Raw genomic sequence first — 16098 nt, 5'->3', positions numbered from 1 at the left:
GTGCTGCCTGCCTGGCTCCCTCCATACCACCACTACCCAGCCAACCCAAACTGGAAAAAATCTTCCACTGCGTTTCAAAGAACTGTCAGCAGTACCGTAATTTATCACCCCCGAGCCCACTGAGTAATTCTAATGGCATGTATTTTGATGACTTATTTTGATATATTTAATGACGCCATAAAACGAACCCTGAAGTTGAGTCGATGCCTCTAGCTGAATACTTAAGTACCCAGTGTGTGTGTTCTGAGTGATTTGGTCGAGAGAATTTGCGACGCTCTTAAAACATGAATAAAAGTGAGCTGGGTAGTGGTGTCTTGTTTGTGTGATAAACAGAAGAAGCACCATGGTGATGCGCAGCGACCTTACATGTTCTTATGTGACCTGATACCTATATAATCCACTTCCTTCTTACTCCTCTCTGCAACAATAGCTCTCGTTTTTATCCATTATCCACTTTCATCCATTACCTCCTCTAATTTCATACTCCGAAAATACACTCTATGTCAGTCTATGATTTCACATTTAATCACCAGTCCAAATAGAGATAAATAATTATTTTATTTTTTTATTGATGTAAGAAACCCCTATTAGTGAATTTCACCTTAGTGTCTTGGACGTGGCTCAAGTTCCTCATAGTTTCCATTTCTGCATGCAAGCAGATTGGAATATACAACCCCAGTGCATTTCTCTGGGTCTTTGAGTTTATGGTTTCAGGTCTAATGACCCAATGATTTAAGGTCTGGGAGGCTGTATGTGTGTACTGCTGTTCGCCAGGCTCTTAGCTCTAACATGGCTATGTCCCCATAGCATTTATGAGTGGAGGTGAAGCATCACCCGCATGCTCTTGCAATAGAACAAAGTACGGAGCCAAGGCATTTTTTGCTCTTACACATAGTACTTGGTGCTTTTAGGTGGGATTTGTTTAACTCTGACAGAATACTGTATCTGCTGCTGCATACTATTCAATCATGGTAAGCTCTATGAATTTGATCTGATATTGATTGTTCGCCTGTTTGTTCATCTAATTCACCCAAGGGTTTGTAATTTATTGTAGTCTCTAAAGAAAAGGATATTTTAAACGCTGATATCAGACAGCATAACGTTGGGGAGACAGATTTACCTAGACTGAATAGAACAAGCAAATCATGAGGGTTGAATGGTGAGAAGTGAACACTTCTGACATGGATGTCACATCTCACGTGTGATGCCTTTTCTCACTTCTGTCTTTCCCCAAAATGCTGTGGGGAAAGGGACAAGACAGCAAATTAAATCTCTTAACGGTTTTGATGTTAACACCTTAGAAAATCTTCCAGCGGCTTGTTTAAACCACTCAGCTTCAGAGGGTCCCTGTTCAGGCTCAGATGTCTCTGTAAACTACTTATTGTCTCCCCAGAAAGTGGGCTTTGAGATGCCTTTCCAAAGGAAAGCCCGGAGCCTACTAACAACCCATGACTACATTGTTTTAAACCCACGCACTGATTTGATGCTTTCCAGGACATTCAGTGACTTGCAGTGGCAATCACTATACACCATACTACAGTATACCATCAGTGATCACATACGGCCAACAGAATGACAAAGCAAGAGAGGTTGCTTAGTAACAGTGCGATTGGATACCGTCTTTATGTCTGATCTGCATCCTAAAAAGATGGATAGATACATCACACATGTGAGTAGGAGGCATACTTGACTGTTTTCAGATCATTCTAAAGCTATTTTCTGCTTGGATTAGTATGAAAAAAAGGAGGCTGTGCCATGTTTCAACAAAAGTTAAATTGTTCAACATCTGGCAGCGTAGGTAGAGAGATTGGCTCTTCAAATGCGGCTGGTAGTACATTATGGTTGTATAGTATCATTGTGAAAAATATCATCCAACTGTAAACATTTTTATTTTAGGAACAGAGCTACCATTTGTCACAAATTGATGGTGTAGAACTGTGGCACTTGTGGGACATATTTTAAACCATTTCCAACATTGAGCGCTTGACAGGCTCAGCTCTGAGCAGAGAGAGAAGCGAGTAGCGTGACTGCAGTGACCTCTACGCTTGATTGATTTGAGAATGTAGACAAGATGTCCCTAGTATGAAAGCTACCAATTTTATCCCTCATCTCTGAGACTTCTGAAGGAAACAGATCAACATCAAAATCAAAGCCCCTCTTGTATCTGCTAACAGTTGAGAAGTTGAAAAGCAGAGGGAAGGAGAGTGACACCTCAGTAAAGGCTTGCTTTTAGCTGCTAGTGCTCTGCTCTCTTTGGTGTTGACCCGGATTCTGCTGGAGAAGTCGTGTTATCACATAAGACATTTCAAGCAGAGTTTTGTTTTTCTTATCTTCATTTATGCCTGCTCTTGTATAGAAGTTGTGTTAACACGTCTCACAGCCCTCGTTCAGTTGATGACCTTGAGCTTTAGGATGGAACTTTCTGTGGTGTAGAATATATTTGTGACGTGTGAGCGTGTGTTTGCTGTGGCACTGGATTGTGAAACCACGTTTGTGCACATTATCATCGGAGGCGGCTTTTTTGTTGTTGCCACATGTAGTGATAAATCTGTTTGGGAATGGGGGCACTGTACCACATCCTGAAGTACGAGAGGCATGGGGCAGCATTATTTAGATAAAAACGAATTGCCAGCAGCCGTTCAGGAGCAGACACTGCAGAGATATAAACCAGGGTGACAGCAACCTCTGCATCGCTGCTCTCCAGAGGAAGACACAAAGCTATTTTCTTTGGCCCATAACAGTAAAGCAGTCCTGCGATGGCCAGCAGTAAATTCCTGTTGTGTAATTACAATCAATATCGAAGACTCGCTCAGTAGCCAACAAGGTCAAATGGTACAGAGAAGAGCTGCACGGCTGGATAATGCCAAACAGATAGATGAATAAATAACTGGATAAAGTGTCATCTTATTTCATTCTTCCGAGGTGGGGTGTGACAGGGTAAAATGCGGCCCCCGTTTTCAGCCTGCCAGGTCTCCTGGGTGTGCAGGGAACAGCAGGAGGTCCTGCACTCAGCCCTGGACAAGCAATGGAGGAAGCAAAACACCTGGGACCTCCTGACACAAACTATCATTGTGCTGTGTTTGTGTGGGCGTCCATGTGTGCGTGTGTGTGTTTGTGCGTGTGTGTGTTTGTGCGTGCGTGTGTTTGTGCGTGTGTTTGTGCGTGCGTGCGTGTGTTTGTGTGCTTTTGTGTGCGTGTGTTTGTGTGTTTGTGCGTGCGTGTGTTTGTGCGTGCGTGTGTTTGTGTGCTTTTGTGTGCGTGTGTTTGTGTGTTTGTGCGTGCGTGTGTTTGTGCGTGTGTGTGTTTGTGCGTGCGTGTGTTTGTGCGTGCGTGTGTTTGTGTGTGTGTGTGCGTGTGTTTGTGTGTTTGTGCGTGCGTGTGTTTGTGTGTGTGTGTGTTTGTGCGTGCGTGTGTTTGTGCGTGTGTGTGTTTGTGCGTGCGTGTGTTTGTGCGTGCGTGTGTTTGTGTGTGTGTGTGCGTGTGTTTGTGTGTTTGTGCGTGCGTGTGTTTGTGCGTGCGTGTGTTTGTATGTGTGTGTGTTTGTGTGTGCGTGTGTTTGTGTGTTTGTGCGTGCGTGTGTTTGTGCGTGCGTGTGTTTGTGTGTGTGTGTGCGTGTGTTTGTGTGTTTGTGCGTGCGTGTGTTTGTGTGTGCGTGTGTTTGTATGTGTGTGTGTTTGTGTGTGCGTGTGTTTGTGTGTTTGTGCGTGCGTGTGTTTGTGCGTGCGTGTGTTTGTGCGTGTGTGTGTTTGTGTGTTTGTGCGTGCGTGTGTTTGTGCGTGCGTGTGTTTGTGCGTGCGCGTGTTTGTGCGTGCGTGTGTTTGTGTGCTTGTGTGTGCGTGTTTTTGTGTGTTTGTGCGTGCGTGTGTTTGTGTGTGTGTGTGTTTGTGCGTGCGTGTGTGTGTGTGCGTGTGTTTGTGTGTTTGTGCGTGCGTGTGTTTGTGCGTGCGTGTGTTTGTGTGTGTGTGTGCGTGTGTTTGTGTGTTTGTGCGTGTGTGTGTTTGTGCGTGTGTTTGTGTGTGTTTGTGTGTTTGTGTGTGTGTGTGTGTGTGTGTGTGTGTGTGTGTGTGTGTGTGTGTGTGTGTGTGTGTGTGTTTGTGTGTGTGTGTGTAAGTGTGTAATTCACATGAACAGGACAAACACTTCACCAATACACATTTTTCATCCCACATTCCACCAATATGTTTGATTAGGAATAAAATCCTTTGATTTAAATGAAAGGTAATATACTTCATTTAAGTTAAAGGTAATTGCATGAGCCAAGATCCCAAAATATCACATTGAGTATACTTGATTACACAAGCAGATTAAAGTTAGTGAAAATGTAGAAATTCTTAAAAGAAAAGTTTTTAATTATTGCTTCCTTCTCCCATTCCTTCTCCTCTTCATGGCGCTTGTTGAGCACATGTATACATACGAATGTGTGGTGTATGTCTTTGGGCCCGTGCCCAGTAGTATTGTCGACTAGCTCGTCAGCCACCTAATGCCCTGTAAGATGCAGTGCAGGGAGGTGGGAGAGGCACCCGCCCAGGCAGCCAGCCTTGGGGCTCTGCAGACACTGGATAAGAGCCTTCTCTGGAGGGGGGCGGGCCAGCACTGCTTACTGCCCCCTCTCCTCTCACTCCCCTCTCTCTACCTCTCTCCCCTCTTTCTCTCTCCTTCCCTTCAGCCAGGCATGAGGCAGGGCGGGGTGGCTGCATTAGTATTCTGCTGAGACAGGCACACTTGCACAGAGATAGGAACACTTTCTCCTCTACCAGGGGAATAATCAGCTTGTCCTTTTCCCCCTTTCCTCACTTTGCCTGATACAACTCGGCTAATTTGGTTTGATTTTAATTTTGTGTTTCACTTTGTAGCGGCAGCAGCATTTTCTTTGAGTGTTTGTTTGTATATATATATGCGTGTGTGTGTGTGTGTGTGTGTGCGCGCGCACGTCAGCATAAAAACCAACAGCCTATTTCCCATCTGCCCATCCCTAGTTGAGAGGCGATAGAGTATGGGGCTTATTGAGAGGGGGGTCAGGGAGTCCCAGGTTCGTTTGAGACAGGCTGCCTGCTGCCCTCTGCTTATCAGATAGGCCGCTCAGGACGGCAGGCTGCTATCAGATACAGATAGCATCTCAATCTGATCCTGGTCCTACAGGAGGGACGCCAGCCTGCCATCACAGCCTCTGATCTGCCTCCTCTTTCTCATCCTCTCCTTATCTTCTGTCTCCCTCCTCCTCACTCACTCTCTCTCCCCCTCCCCTTCCCATCATCCTCTCTGTGGCCTCAGCTCAATGCCTGTCCGTTATTGCTTTTTCCCCTCTCAGAAGATTCACTCTCTTCTACTCCTCTTTGCCAACATTTGTTGTGGATCGTTATTCACCCCCCCTCCCACCTTTTCTCTCACATATCCTTGTTGTCAGCTTTTTTATTTGCATGTGCACAGGCTTTGTATGCAGTTATCAGCTGCGTAGACACTCATTCAGCTGGGATGTACCATCAATTGTTAGCCTGTATGAAATATCCATAGTCTACCATTGTCCTTCTTTATTTACTGCTTAATACAGTTAGTTTGGGATGCAACTCAGATGATGCCCAGTGAACAGGAGAGATGCAGAGGCAGGCAGGGGAATAGAGAGAGCAGAGCAGAGCAGTAAACTGAGAGGCTGTAGGGGATGCAGTAGTGTCACATTTCTGATTGATCGCTACTTAAGGCCCCTGGATCACTCTCCTTGTAGCCCTCGGCATTACCACAACAGACCGGATGACAGCGAGACTAGAAACTTTCTGTACTGTTCCATGCTCTCACATTGATACCAATGACCTTATAGACAAAATGCTGCAAGCAGTTGTCCCTTTATAATCGGTTATCAACCTGATAGAGTCTGGGGAAAGGTTCTGAGGGAATTATCTAATATGTATACAGTATGTATTGTATATGAGACATGAATTTTCTCTAAATCCTTGAAATGTTCCCCTGTCCTTGCAGGCAAAGACTCCCGACTAAGAATGTGTACTACTACCGTTGCCCTGACCATCGGAGAAACTACGTGATGTCTTTTGCCTTCTGCTTTGATCGAGAAGATGATGTGTACCAATTTGCTTACTGCTACCCCTACACCTACACCAGACTGCAGCACTACCTGGACAGCTTGGAGCGCAGGAACCTGGACTACCTGCAGAGGGAGCAGCTGGGGCTCAGTGTGGTGAGTGTGTGTGTGCGTGCGCATGCGTGCGTATACGTGTGTGTCCTCTCTCCCTCATCAAACAGTTTTCAACAGACTACCAAAGAGCCCACAGCCCAGGTCTATCCACCAGTCCTCCGCTTCACATTTTCATGTTATCAGTATGACTGTTCAACTCTGTGTGATTGTAGCCAGAGGACAGGAGGGATCCTTGACTTTGCTACTGTAGGTGGTGTGGTGGTGAGGCTGGATGAGCCACACAGAGTGTCTCCTCTCTGTGTTGTGCCTGTGCAGCGCTGCACGCTTGTTGCCCTCTGAGGGAGAACACTGCTGCCTGTAATCAGGAGAGCTCTCTCTTTTCACAGGAACAGGAAGAGGATCTTTCACACTGCCTGCAGTATTGTCTGCTCTTATCAAATAATAGTAGGAGAAAAACACATTAGAAATGCTTATTATTATTATTTTTGTATTATTATTTAAAAAAATAACATTTGTCAAGGAAAGCTAGCTGCAAGGGGCAATGTTGAAAGTGCATTTATTAATAAGGAATGTGGCGTAAATTTTAAAAGGAGTCACATTTTTATGAAATATGGTTTGAAAGGGCAGATGATGTTGGTGAAGAATAATTTCAGAAAGTGATCTCTCAACTAATAGGAGTCCAGAATTGGCAACAAAGACAAGAACAGGTATCGGCATATTCCTTCAATAGTTCCCATCATATAATCATATAATTAGAATTCTAGAATTCTATTTGTTTTTCTATGCTTCCCACTGTCCTATGACATGTCCAAGTACAAAATGAGGGCTCCAAAGTGTGCAGCATTAGTTCTACTTTTTAGCCTCACCAGCACTTTGTGATAAATACAAGAAGTTCAGACATAAAACTGAGTAAGTTGGCACTCAGACTAAGGATTAGTTTAGTATGCATAGTCATAGAGGCGTTTTATGGCCTTATTTGTCTTTTAATGTCCTGCGGTCCTGGATCTCTGACAGCCCGGCCCAGCAATCTCATTACGACCTGCAATGAGAGAGGGATGAGGGGACCTTTCCGTCTGCTGCAGTAAAGAGCCCAAGTCCCTCCAGTGGCTTCACACACCCACATGATACATGTTAGCTGGAATAGCTTACCATATACAGTACCAGTCAAAAGTTTGGACACATCTACTCATTCCAGGGTTTTACTTTATTTTTTACTATTTTCTACATTGTAGAATACTAGTGAAGACATCAAAACTATGAAATAACACATATGGAATCATGTAGTAACCAAAAAGTGTTAAACAAATCAAATATATTTTATATTTGAACCACCCTTTGCCTTGATGACAGCTTTGCAAACTCTTGGCATTCTCTCAACCAGCTGCATGAGGTAGTCACCTGGAATGCTTTTCAATTAACAGGTGTGCCTTGTTGAAAGTTCATTTGTGGAATTGATTTCCTTCTTAATGCATTTGAGCCAATCAGTTGTGTTGTGACAAGGTAGGGGTGGTAGAAGATGGCCTTATTTGATAAAAGACCAAGTCCATACTAGAGTATGGCAAGAACAGCTCAAATAAGCAAAGAGAAACGACACTCCATCATTACTTTAAGACATAAAGGTCCGTCAATCTGGAAAATGTCAAGAACTTTTAAAGTTTCTTCAAATGCAGTCGCAAAAACCATCAAGCGCTATGATGAAACTGGCTCTCATGAGGACCGCCACAGGAAAGGAAGACCTTGAGTTACCTCTGCTGCAGAGGATAAGTTCATTAGTTCAAATTTTAGATTTTTGGTTCCAACCACCGTGTCTTTGTGAGACACCGAGTAGGTGAACGGATGATCTCCACATGTGTGGTTACACCGTGAAGCATGGAGGAGGAGGTGTGAGGGGTGCTTTACTGGTGACACTGTCAGTGATTTATTTAGAATTCATTGCACACTTAACCAGCATGGCTACCACAGCATTCTGCAGCGATACGCCATCCCACCTGGTTTGCTCTTAGTGGGACTATCATTTGTTTTTCGACAGGACAATGACCCAACACACCTTCAGACTGTGTAAGGGCTATTTGACCAAGAAGAAGAGTGATGGAGTGCTGCATCAGATGACCCGGCCTCCACAATCACCCAACCTCAACCCAATTGAGATGGTTTGGGATGAGTTGGACCACAGAGTGAAGGAAACGCAGCCAACAAGTGTTCAGCATATGTGGGCACTCCTTCAAGACTGTTGGAAAAGCATTCCAGGTGAAGCTGGTTGAGAGAACCCCCCCCCCCCACACACACACAGAAACCACATGTGCATATCTACACACACAATGAAATAGTTATTTTTGTTCCATTGCCCTTTCAGATGCAGACTCCATGAAGAAATGACACTGTGGCATTAAATAGCAAATGGACCTATAGTAAATCATCAGGGGGTAAAACAAAAGCCTCAACATTTAGTGTGGCGTTCACTGGTGAGCTTGACTGATTGCCTTAGCATGAACAATAGCATTTTCAATCAGCCTCTCACTCAGTTTAACTTGTGCATGAAGGCATAAGATAGAAAGTGTGATGTACAATGCTCCTTATTTCTGATCATTAGGTATGGCTTGCTCATAGGCTAGTCATAGCTCCAAATGGAACTTGTTGGAAAGCTTGATTTCAGAGATGTAGCTACACATTTGAGGTGTGATTATAAATCAGAGGTAGCTTGGATTGTTTCAGACCAGAATGAGCCTGAAAGTGCTTGTCAGAACTGCAGGGCTAGAATTTGTCAGTGACACAGTTCCTCCACTTTTCTGCTACTCCGTATTAACTTTCAACTTTCATTGTTGGAGGGATTTGAAAGGAGGGTTATGTCAGTGTGTACATTGGCTGATGTCTCAGGGAATGTAAACAAGTGCCAAAGTAAGAAAAGATGAGGAGGAGACAAACTGGACTCAGAGTGACAGACTTAGAGACTGGAAGACAAGCAGAGGGAATCAGGCCGCAGGGCCAAGCAGCTGTAGCACACTAGGTCTACCTGCCTACCGATAAACAGCTGCAGTAATTGTGATGCCTCGTCTCCACCAAACACAAAGAGAGATCATAGCTCCACTGTAATAGGGGAGGACTACTATAATTGCACTTCTGGGATAATAACAAATGCTTGAACTGCATATTGCCTTTTAGCCTCCGTCTCTCTACCATCCCTTTATCGTTTTTCTCTCTCTCTCTTCTCCACTCCCTTTTTATATAGCGCCTAGATCTGCTTCAGGGACCAATAGTAAAACAGCTTTTTGATGGCGTATGTGCTACTGTAGGTGAACACCAAAGCTTTGCAAGCATGCTAAGCAGTATGCGTTTGCATGTTTGTCAGTCAGTGTATGGAAATCTTTTTTGCCATCTGCTTTGCCCAGGTGTCATTCAATGAGGTGTGGGGTGAGGTTTGAAAAACCTCTGTTCATCTGTGACATAACAGGCAGCTCGGGCTTTTGTTTATGGCCAAAGGTTTATTTCCTTCAGCTCTTTTAAGACAGATATTACAGACATACTGGATGTCTCTCTTGCTTCTTGTACCCTAACACATTCTTTGGGATGGTCTACAGTCCTGTGATGGACTAGTGGGTTATATGAAAGGTTTTATAGAGTTTCTGTTGGAAGGGTTAGGCAGTATATCCATTTCCCTGTTCTCTCTTTCTGAACATTTCTCCTACAATCCATTCCTTGACTGTTGTGTGAGCTACTCTCCCCCCTGAGGGACAAGTCCATGAAGACAGAGTGGATGCTGCTTGGACCTTTCTCTGCTAACAAGTGTGTGCACTCCAGGCAGAAGTTTCCTTAAATTATTCCACCATTTCTCTCATATTGACTGCTAAAAAGACGGCCAGGGCCCAGTATTGAAAGCACACCAAGTGTGTTTGCTACACAAGTTGACAAAGCATTTTCTTATGGGCAGAGTCAATCTAGGAGTTGCAGAGAAAGCACTTTTACCATTCCCTTCCTGTCATGATTTGTCACCTCTGACAAAGCAGCTCTTATCTGCAGCCATCTATGATTAATGTGCAAATAAGAGCTGCTCAGGATGATAAGTGAGGAGTCGATGACTATCCTTAAGTCTGCACCCCTCAGCTGCCATCACTGAGTTCCACAATACTTACTGTGTTTTATGAGGGAAAAAGAATCACCCTAAAAGTATTTTCTCAAAACAGAGGATTTTATCATTTTGAAGTGTGCAGCTTAAATAAGGAAAACAAGTTCCTCAAATTTGACATAGGAACACAATAAACTGACATTGTTGCAACGGAGTTACACAATGCTTGCTGTAATAACCACAAAACCCTTTTCTCCTCATTCTAAACCAGCTCTGAGCTTGTCGACAATAATAGGCCTTCTAAGTGCCCTGTGGATGTCACCTTCAAACGTTCAGGGCTCACACAGACTGAGGATGTAAAGAGGCCCTTCCATCCCAATGCTCCAAGGAGGAAAGAGGCGTGTGGAAACATCAGATGATGTGCTGGTCTGGGAAGGTGATTTTCTAGGGTCCTAATGGCCACTGGGTCTCCTGCAGACAGGCTGTAGGGGACTGTGTCTTCGTGCCTGTTAGTGGGAATAAAGGATGAGAGGGGCCTTTGGCCCACGGAGTTGGCACTGCGGCTGTCTGCTGGGCTTATCGCTGTGTTTGTACACTGCGTGCCAAGATTTAATCAATAGCCACTCTACCTTCCGCTAGGAGAGAAGGTCAAACTGACTTGAGCGTTAGTAGCTGATGCTAGAGAAGAGAAGAGAAGAGAGGGAGACTAGGTTTGTCTTTCCTATTGCATGGTGGATGGATGGCCATGCTGTGTGAAACCAGGCTGCTGGGTAATTGCACGAGGTCTTGCCATTTACTGGCTTAACAGCAGCCAAAGTGTCTCACACAACATCATGAAGCATTTTGCTCTCCCTTTGTGTCCACTCTTTCACATCCCCGTTTAAGGATGCTGTTGACAGCAGCCATGTCTGTTCTTCCATGAATGATTCTATGATGGCGGTCTAATTTGGAGAGCCCTCCAACAGCTGACTGGTATTTTTGAGCCGCTATCAGACTGCCTGGGCAAGCCTTCATTATCATCTGTATGAGCTGAGAGCACAATATCACATACAGCGACCGCACTAAGCGGAAGTCGTTTGGAACATACAGAGGGAATTGATGATCTCTAGTTCTGACGTCTTGCTGAGGAATGCTGTTTGCCTATATATGATAATACTGCAGCAGCCTAGAATGTCATACACCAGACCTCGGCTCAACCTTTCTGAAGGGTTGTGGGGTCATGCATGATCACTTTTGCTTGACCCTGGCTGCTCTGGTTGCTCTGGTTGCCTTTATTGGTATTTGACCTCTATTCCAACATAGTTGGAAAGTGCTGATGTAGCTGGATGTGCATTTAGGGATATAAATGGGTCTGTTTCACCTGTTATATCTCAGCGAGGTTGGATCAATGGCTTGGCCTCTGACCCCAACAGTAGAGCAAGGAATTTATTCCACATGAAATTGAAGATAAAACGGTTTATCCGACCCCATGCTATTGAGCTGGCCTTTTATCTAGACCAATGAGATTCCTCTAGGCTGTTGTCCCAGTGCTTTATTGCATATCATGACCCCTATAGCAATGCCATCTCACCAGTGTTTAGTATAGTAATGACGAAAGAATGGAGTGGGCTGGAGAAAAGGTAGGTATGGCTAGTGTGGTGGAGACAGTGGCCATTGTCATTAACATACGTTATCTTAAGTGGAATTGGAGGCCATAGCCTATGTGTGGTAGAAAGATAATTCAGGAGAATGTTTGTCAGATGGTGGTGTATTTTCCAACTTGACTTATTATAATGCAGGCACAAAAAGAGCAGATTTGCTCAGTCAGAGATAATATTTATTTTTGAAATTGGAAATCGCTCACACCTTTAAGGCTTAACGCTCTCTCAATATTGTGGAGCGGCTCTGTGAGCTACTTTATATTCACGGGCCCGCAGATAGAATGACTGAGTGGTGAGAGAGGAGAGGGGTGCTTTATGGACAGGAGGATATCACCCAGCATGGCTTATGTTGTCACTTAGCTGGCAGCAGCTCTCTCAGCCTCAGATACAACACCTCTGCCTCCTCTCTCATCCTCTCTCTCCTGCTGCACTCGCCTATAATAGATAGATCTTCTCCATCATCAACAACCCTGTCCTCACATACTGAGGCCTCGGCACCAGAGGAGAGGTGGTACTGTTAGCAGACCCACAAGCCTCACAGTGCAGGGATGACATTTCTCACTGGCAACTAGCTCCAGTGGTGGTGCTGGGAAGGAAGGCTCTGCTGAGGGAGAGTGGGTACTGTAGGTGCTGCCTTGCAGTGTGGGAGTCATGTGGAGGTGGTTGGGAGAGTGAGTTATCGAGTGACAGAGGAAAAGGGATGCGTTGTCAAATGGATCCGCTGCAGCAGACACGCTCGTTTGCTCCTTCTCAGAGAAATCTAATCCAAGCCACAAAGCTCTGCACTGCCGTCCCTCTCGCTCTCTCTGCCGCCCGACAATGAATATTTACCAACCACTACTTTCTAGATGACTCCATGGATGGAGGACTGTGCATGTAAAAAAGTATCTGTTTCATTTTAGTGTCAGTCCTCCTCTCCCATGGGGCCAAGGGAGAGGAAAAAGAAGAAATAGTTTTCTAAAAGTGTTCAGGTTTTTTAATAGGTCAGAATACACTTTTCTGACAGTGTAATTGCTTTCCATTGCTAGACCCATAGTGGGGAGTTGGGACCCTGGAAGGAAGAAGAAAGAAAAGAGGAGAGATAGAAAGAGATATGGAAGGGGAGAGAGAGAAAGAGAGAGAGAGAGAGCGAGGTGTACAGTAGATCATTTGTTAGGAGAAAATAATGAAAATTAATGAAAAGAGAGTTGCTCACCCTCTGAATGCAGCCAAGCTTGAAATTCACTTTGAGGGAAACTTAATTTGTTGTAAATGGGTGAAAAACATATTTAGGAATAGGGAGGAGAGGCTGTGGCGCCTGTCTGTGGCAGATGAGGATGCTATGCTCTGAATGCTTAAGCTGAATGGGGAGGAAATGCATAGCCTGTTATTTTCATCCATTGTAGATGGATAGTCATTATTACTCCCTCCTATAACGTCATTGTAGATGGATAGTCATTATTACTCCCTCCTATAACGTCATTGTAGATGGATAGTCATTATTACTCCCTCCTATAACGTCATTGTAGATGGATAGACATTATTACCCCCTCCTATAACGTCATTGTAGATGGATAGACATTATTACTCCCTCCTATAACGTCATTGTAGATGGATAGTCATTATTACTCCCTCCTATAACGTCATTGTAGATGGATAGTCATTATTACTCCCTCCTATAACGTCATTGTAGATGGATAGTCATTATTACTCCCTCCTATAACGTCATTGTAGATGGATAGTCATTATTACTCCCTCCTATAACGTCATTGTAGATGGATAGTCATTATTACTCCCTCCTATAACGTCATTGTAGATGGATAGTCATTATTACTCCCTCCTATAACGTCATTGTAGATGGATAGACATTATTACTCCCTCCTATAACGTCATTGTAGATGGATAGTCATTATTACTCCCTCCTATAACGTCATTGTAGATGGATAGTCATTATTACTCCCTCCTATAACGTCATTGTAGATGGATAGTCATTATTACTCCCTCCTATAACGTCATTGTAGATGGATAGTCATTATTACTCCCTCCTATAACGTCATTGTAGATGGATAGTCATTATTACTCCCTCCTATAACGTCATTGTAGATGGATAGACATTATTACTCCCTCCTATAACGTCATTGTAGATGGATAGTCATTATTACTCCCTCCTATAACGTCATTGTAGATGGATAGACATTATTACTCCCTCCTATAACGTCATTGTAGATGGATAGTCATTATTACTCCCTCCTATAACGTCATTGTAGATGGATAGTCATTATTACTCCCTCCTATAACGTCATTGTAGATGGATAGACATTATTACTCCCTCCTATAATGTCATTGTAGATGGATAGTCATTATTACTCCCTCCTATAACGTCATTGTAGATGGATAGTCATTATTACTCCCTCCTATAACGTCATTGTAGATGGATAGACATTATTACTCCCTCCTATAACGTCATTGTAGATGGATAGTCATTATTACTCCCTCCTATAACGTCATTGTAGATGGATAGACATTATTACTCCCTCCTATAACGTCATTGTAGATGGATAGACATTATTACTCCCTCCTATAACGTCATTGTAGATGGATAGTCATTATTACTCCCTCCTATAACGTCATTGTAGATGGATAGTCATTATTACTCCCTCCTATAACGTCATTGTAGATGGATAGTCATTATTACTCCCTCCTATAACATCATTGTAGATGGATAGTCATTATTACTCCCTCCTATAACGTCATTGTAGATGGATAGTCATTATTACTCCCTCCTATAACGTCATTGTAGATGGATAGTCATTATTACTCCCTCCTATAACGTCATTGTAGATGGATAGTCATTATTACTCCCTCCTATAACGTCATTGTAGATGGATAGTCATTATTACTCCCTCCTATAACGTCATTGTAGATGGATAGTCATTATTACTCCCTCCTATAACGTCATTGTAGATGGATAGACATTATTACTCCCTCCTATAACGTCATTGTAGATGGATAGTCATTATTACTCCCTCCTATAACGTCATTGTAGATGGATAGTCATTATTACTCCCTCCTATAACGTCATTGTAGATGGATAGTCATTATTACTCCCTCCTATAACGTCATTGTAGATGGATAGTCATTATTACTCCCTCCTATAACGTCATTGTAGATGGATAGTCATTATTACTCCCTACTATAACGTCATTGTAGATGGATAGTCATTATACTCCCTCCTATAACGTCATTGTAGATGGATAGTCATTATTACTCCCTCCTATAACGTCATTGTAGATGGATAGTCATTATTACTCCCTCCTATAACGTCATTGTAGATGGATAGTCATTATTACTCCCTCCTATAACGTCATTGTAGATGGATAGTCATTATTACTCCCTCCTATAACGTCATTGTAGATGGATAGACATTATTATTCCCTCCTATAACGTCATTGTAGATGGATAGACATTATTACTCCCTCCTATAACGTCATTGTAGATGGATAGTCATTATTACTCCCTCCTATAACGTCATTTGGGATGAAAATAAGTATGTGATACTAGTGTATTTCTGAGAACTTCAGCCTGTCAAAAGTTACCTAGAAGGATAATAGTGTGTGGCCCAGTTGGCTTAGGGACAGATCCTATATGTCTTTGTGTCTAATTCCACAGGGGAAGATTATGTTGTGCTGGTTTAGAATCTTCAATACTGTATAGATCGATACAGCCAAATGTGTTTTCTGATTAGCTGGTGGCTGTGGTATGGAATTACTGCCAGGGTATTTAAATCAGAAACCTGGTCCGTTTTATCCCTGCCTGCAGTTATAGCCTAGACCTCAACATACATGTGGGGACAATTTTCTATGAAGCAAGTCATTTTACTCAGAAAGTCTGAACAAAGTGAAGTCCTTGACCCTGGTATACAGCACTCAGTACCCCTCTCCAATGTTCCCATAGCATAGTAGTTGGAGCCAGACAGTTGGAGCTCTCTGAGTGGGTGTGTGGGTGAGATGTACTCCCATGGAATTGAATGTGAGGATAAGAGTCAATGAAGAGGAGCAGCCATCCCTGCAGTAACTTAAACAGAACAACTCTAAAGCCTATGAGACTTACATAAGTCTGATCTTCATTCCAGTCCTTATTTTATGAGCCTGTCTGTCACACAAGGCATCCTCAGATGCTGCTGACCACAGTATGGTAAACGTGTGAGGAGAGGACATATTGTTCCTGTTGAATAAAACAACAAGAGGCCGTCTCACTATAAATTAAACATACAG

At 43.4% G+C, this 16098-nt stretch overlaps 1 protein-coding gene across 1 annotated transcript in view; it reads left to right on the top strand.

Moving 5' to 3' along the window:
• LOC139410181 (AGBL carboxypeptidase 4) overlaps positions 1–16098 on the top strand; it is a 409027-nt gene that overhangs the window by 194929 nt on the left and 198000 nt on the right. The window contains exon 5 of the mRNA XM_071155635.1: positions 5971–6187. Within this exon, the coding sequence (XP_071011736.1) occupies positions 5971–6187 (217 nt within the window). The remainder of the gene's footprint in view (positions 1–5970; positions 6188–16098) is intronic.

This window comes from Oncorhynchus clarkii, chromosome 5 (assembly GCF_045791955.1).
Source record: "Oncorhynchus clarkii lewisi isolate Uvic-CL-2024 chromosome 5, UVic_Ocla_1.0, whole genome shotgun sequence".
Lineage (NCBI taxonomy): Eukaryota > Metazoa > Chordata > Actinopteri > Salmoniformes > Salmonidae > Oncorhynchus > Oncorhynchus clarkii.
This window is presented reverse-complemented; position numbering and strand designations above follow the sequence as displayed.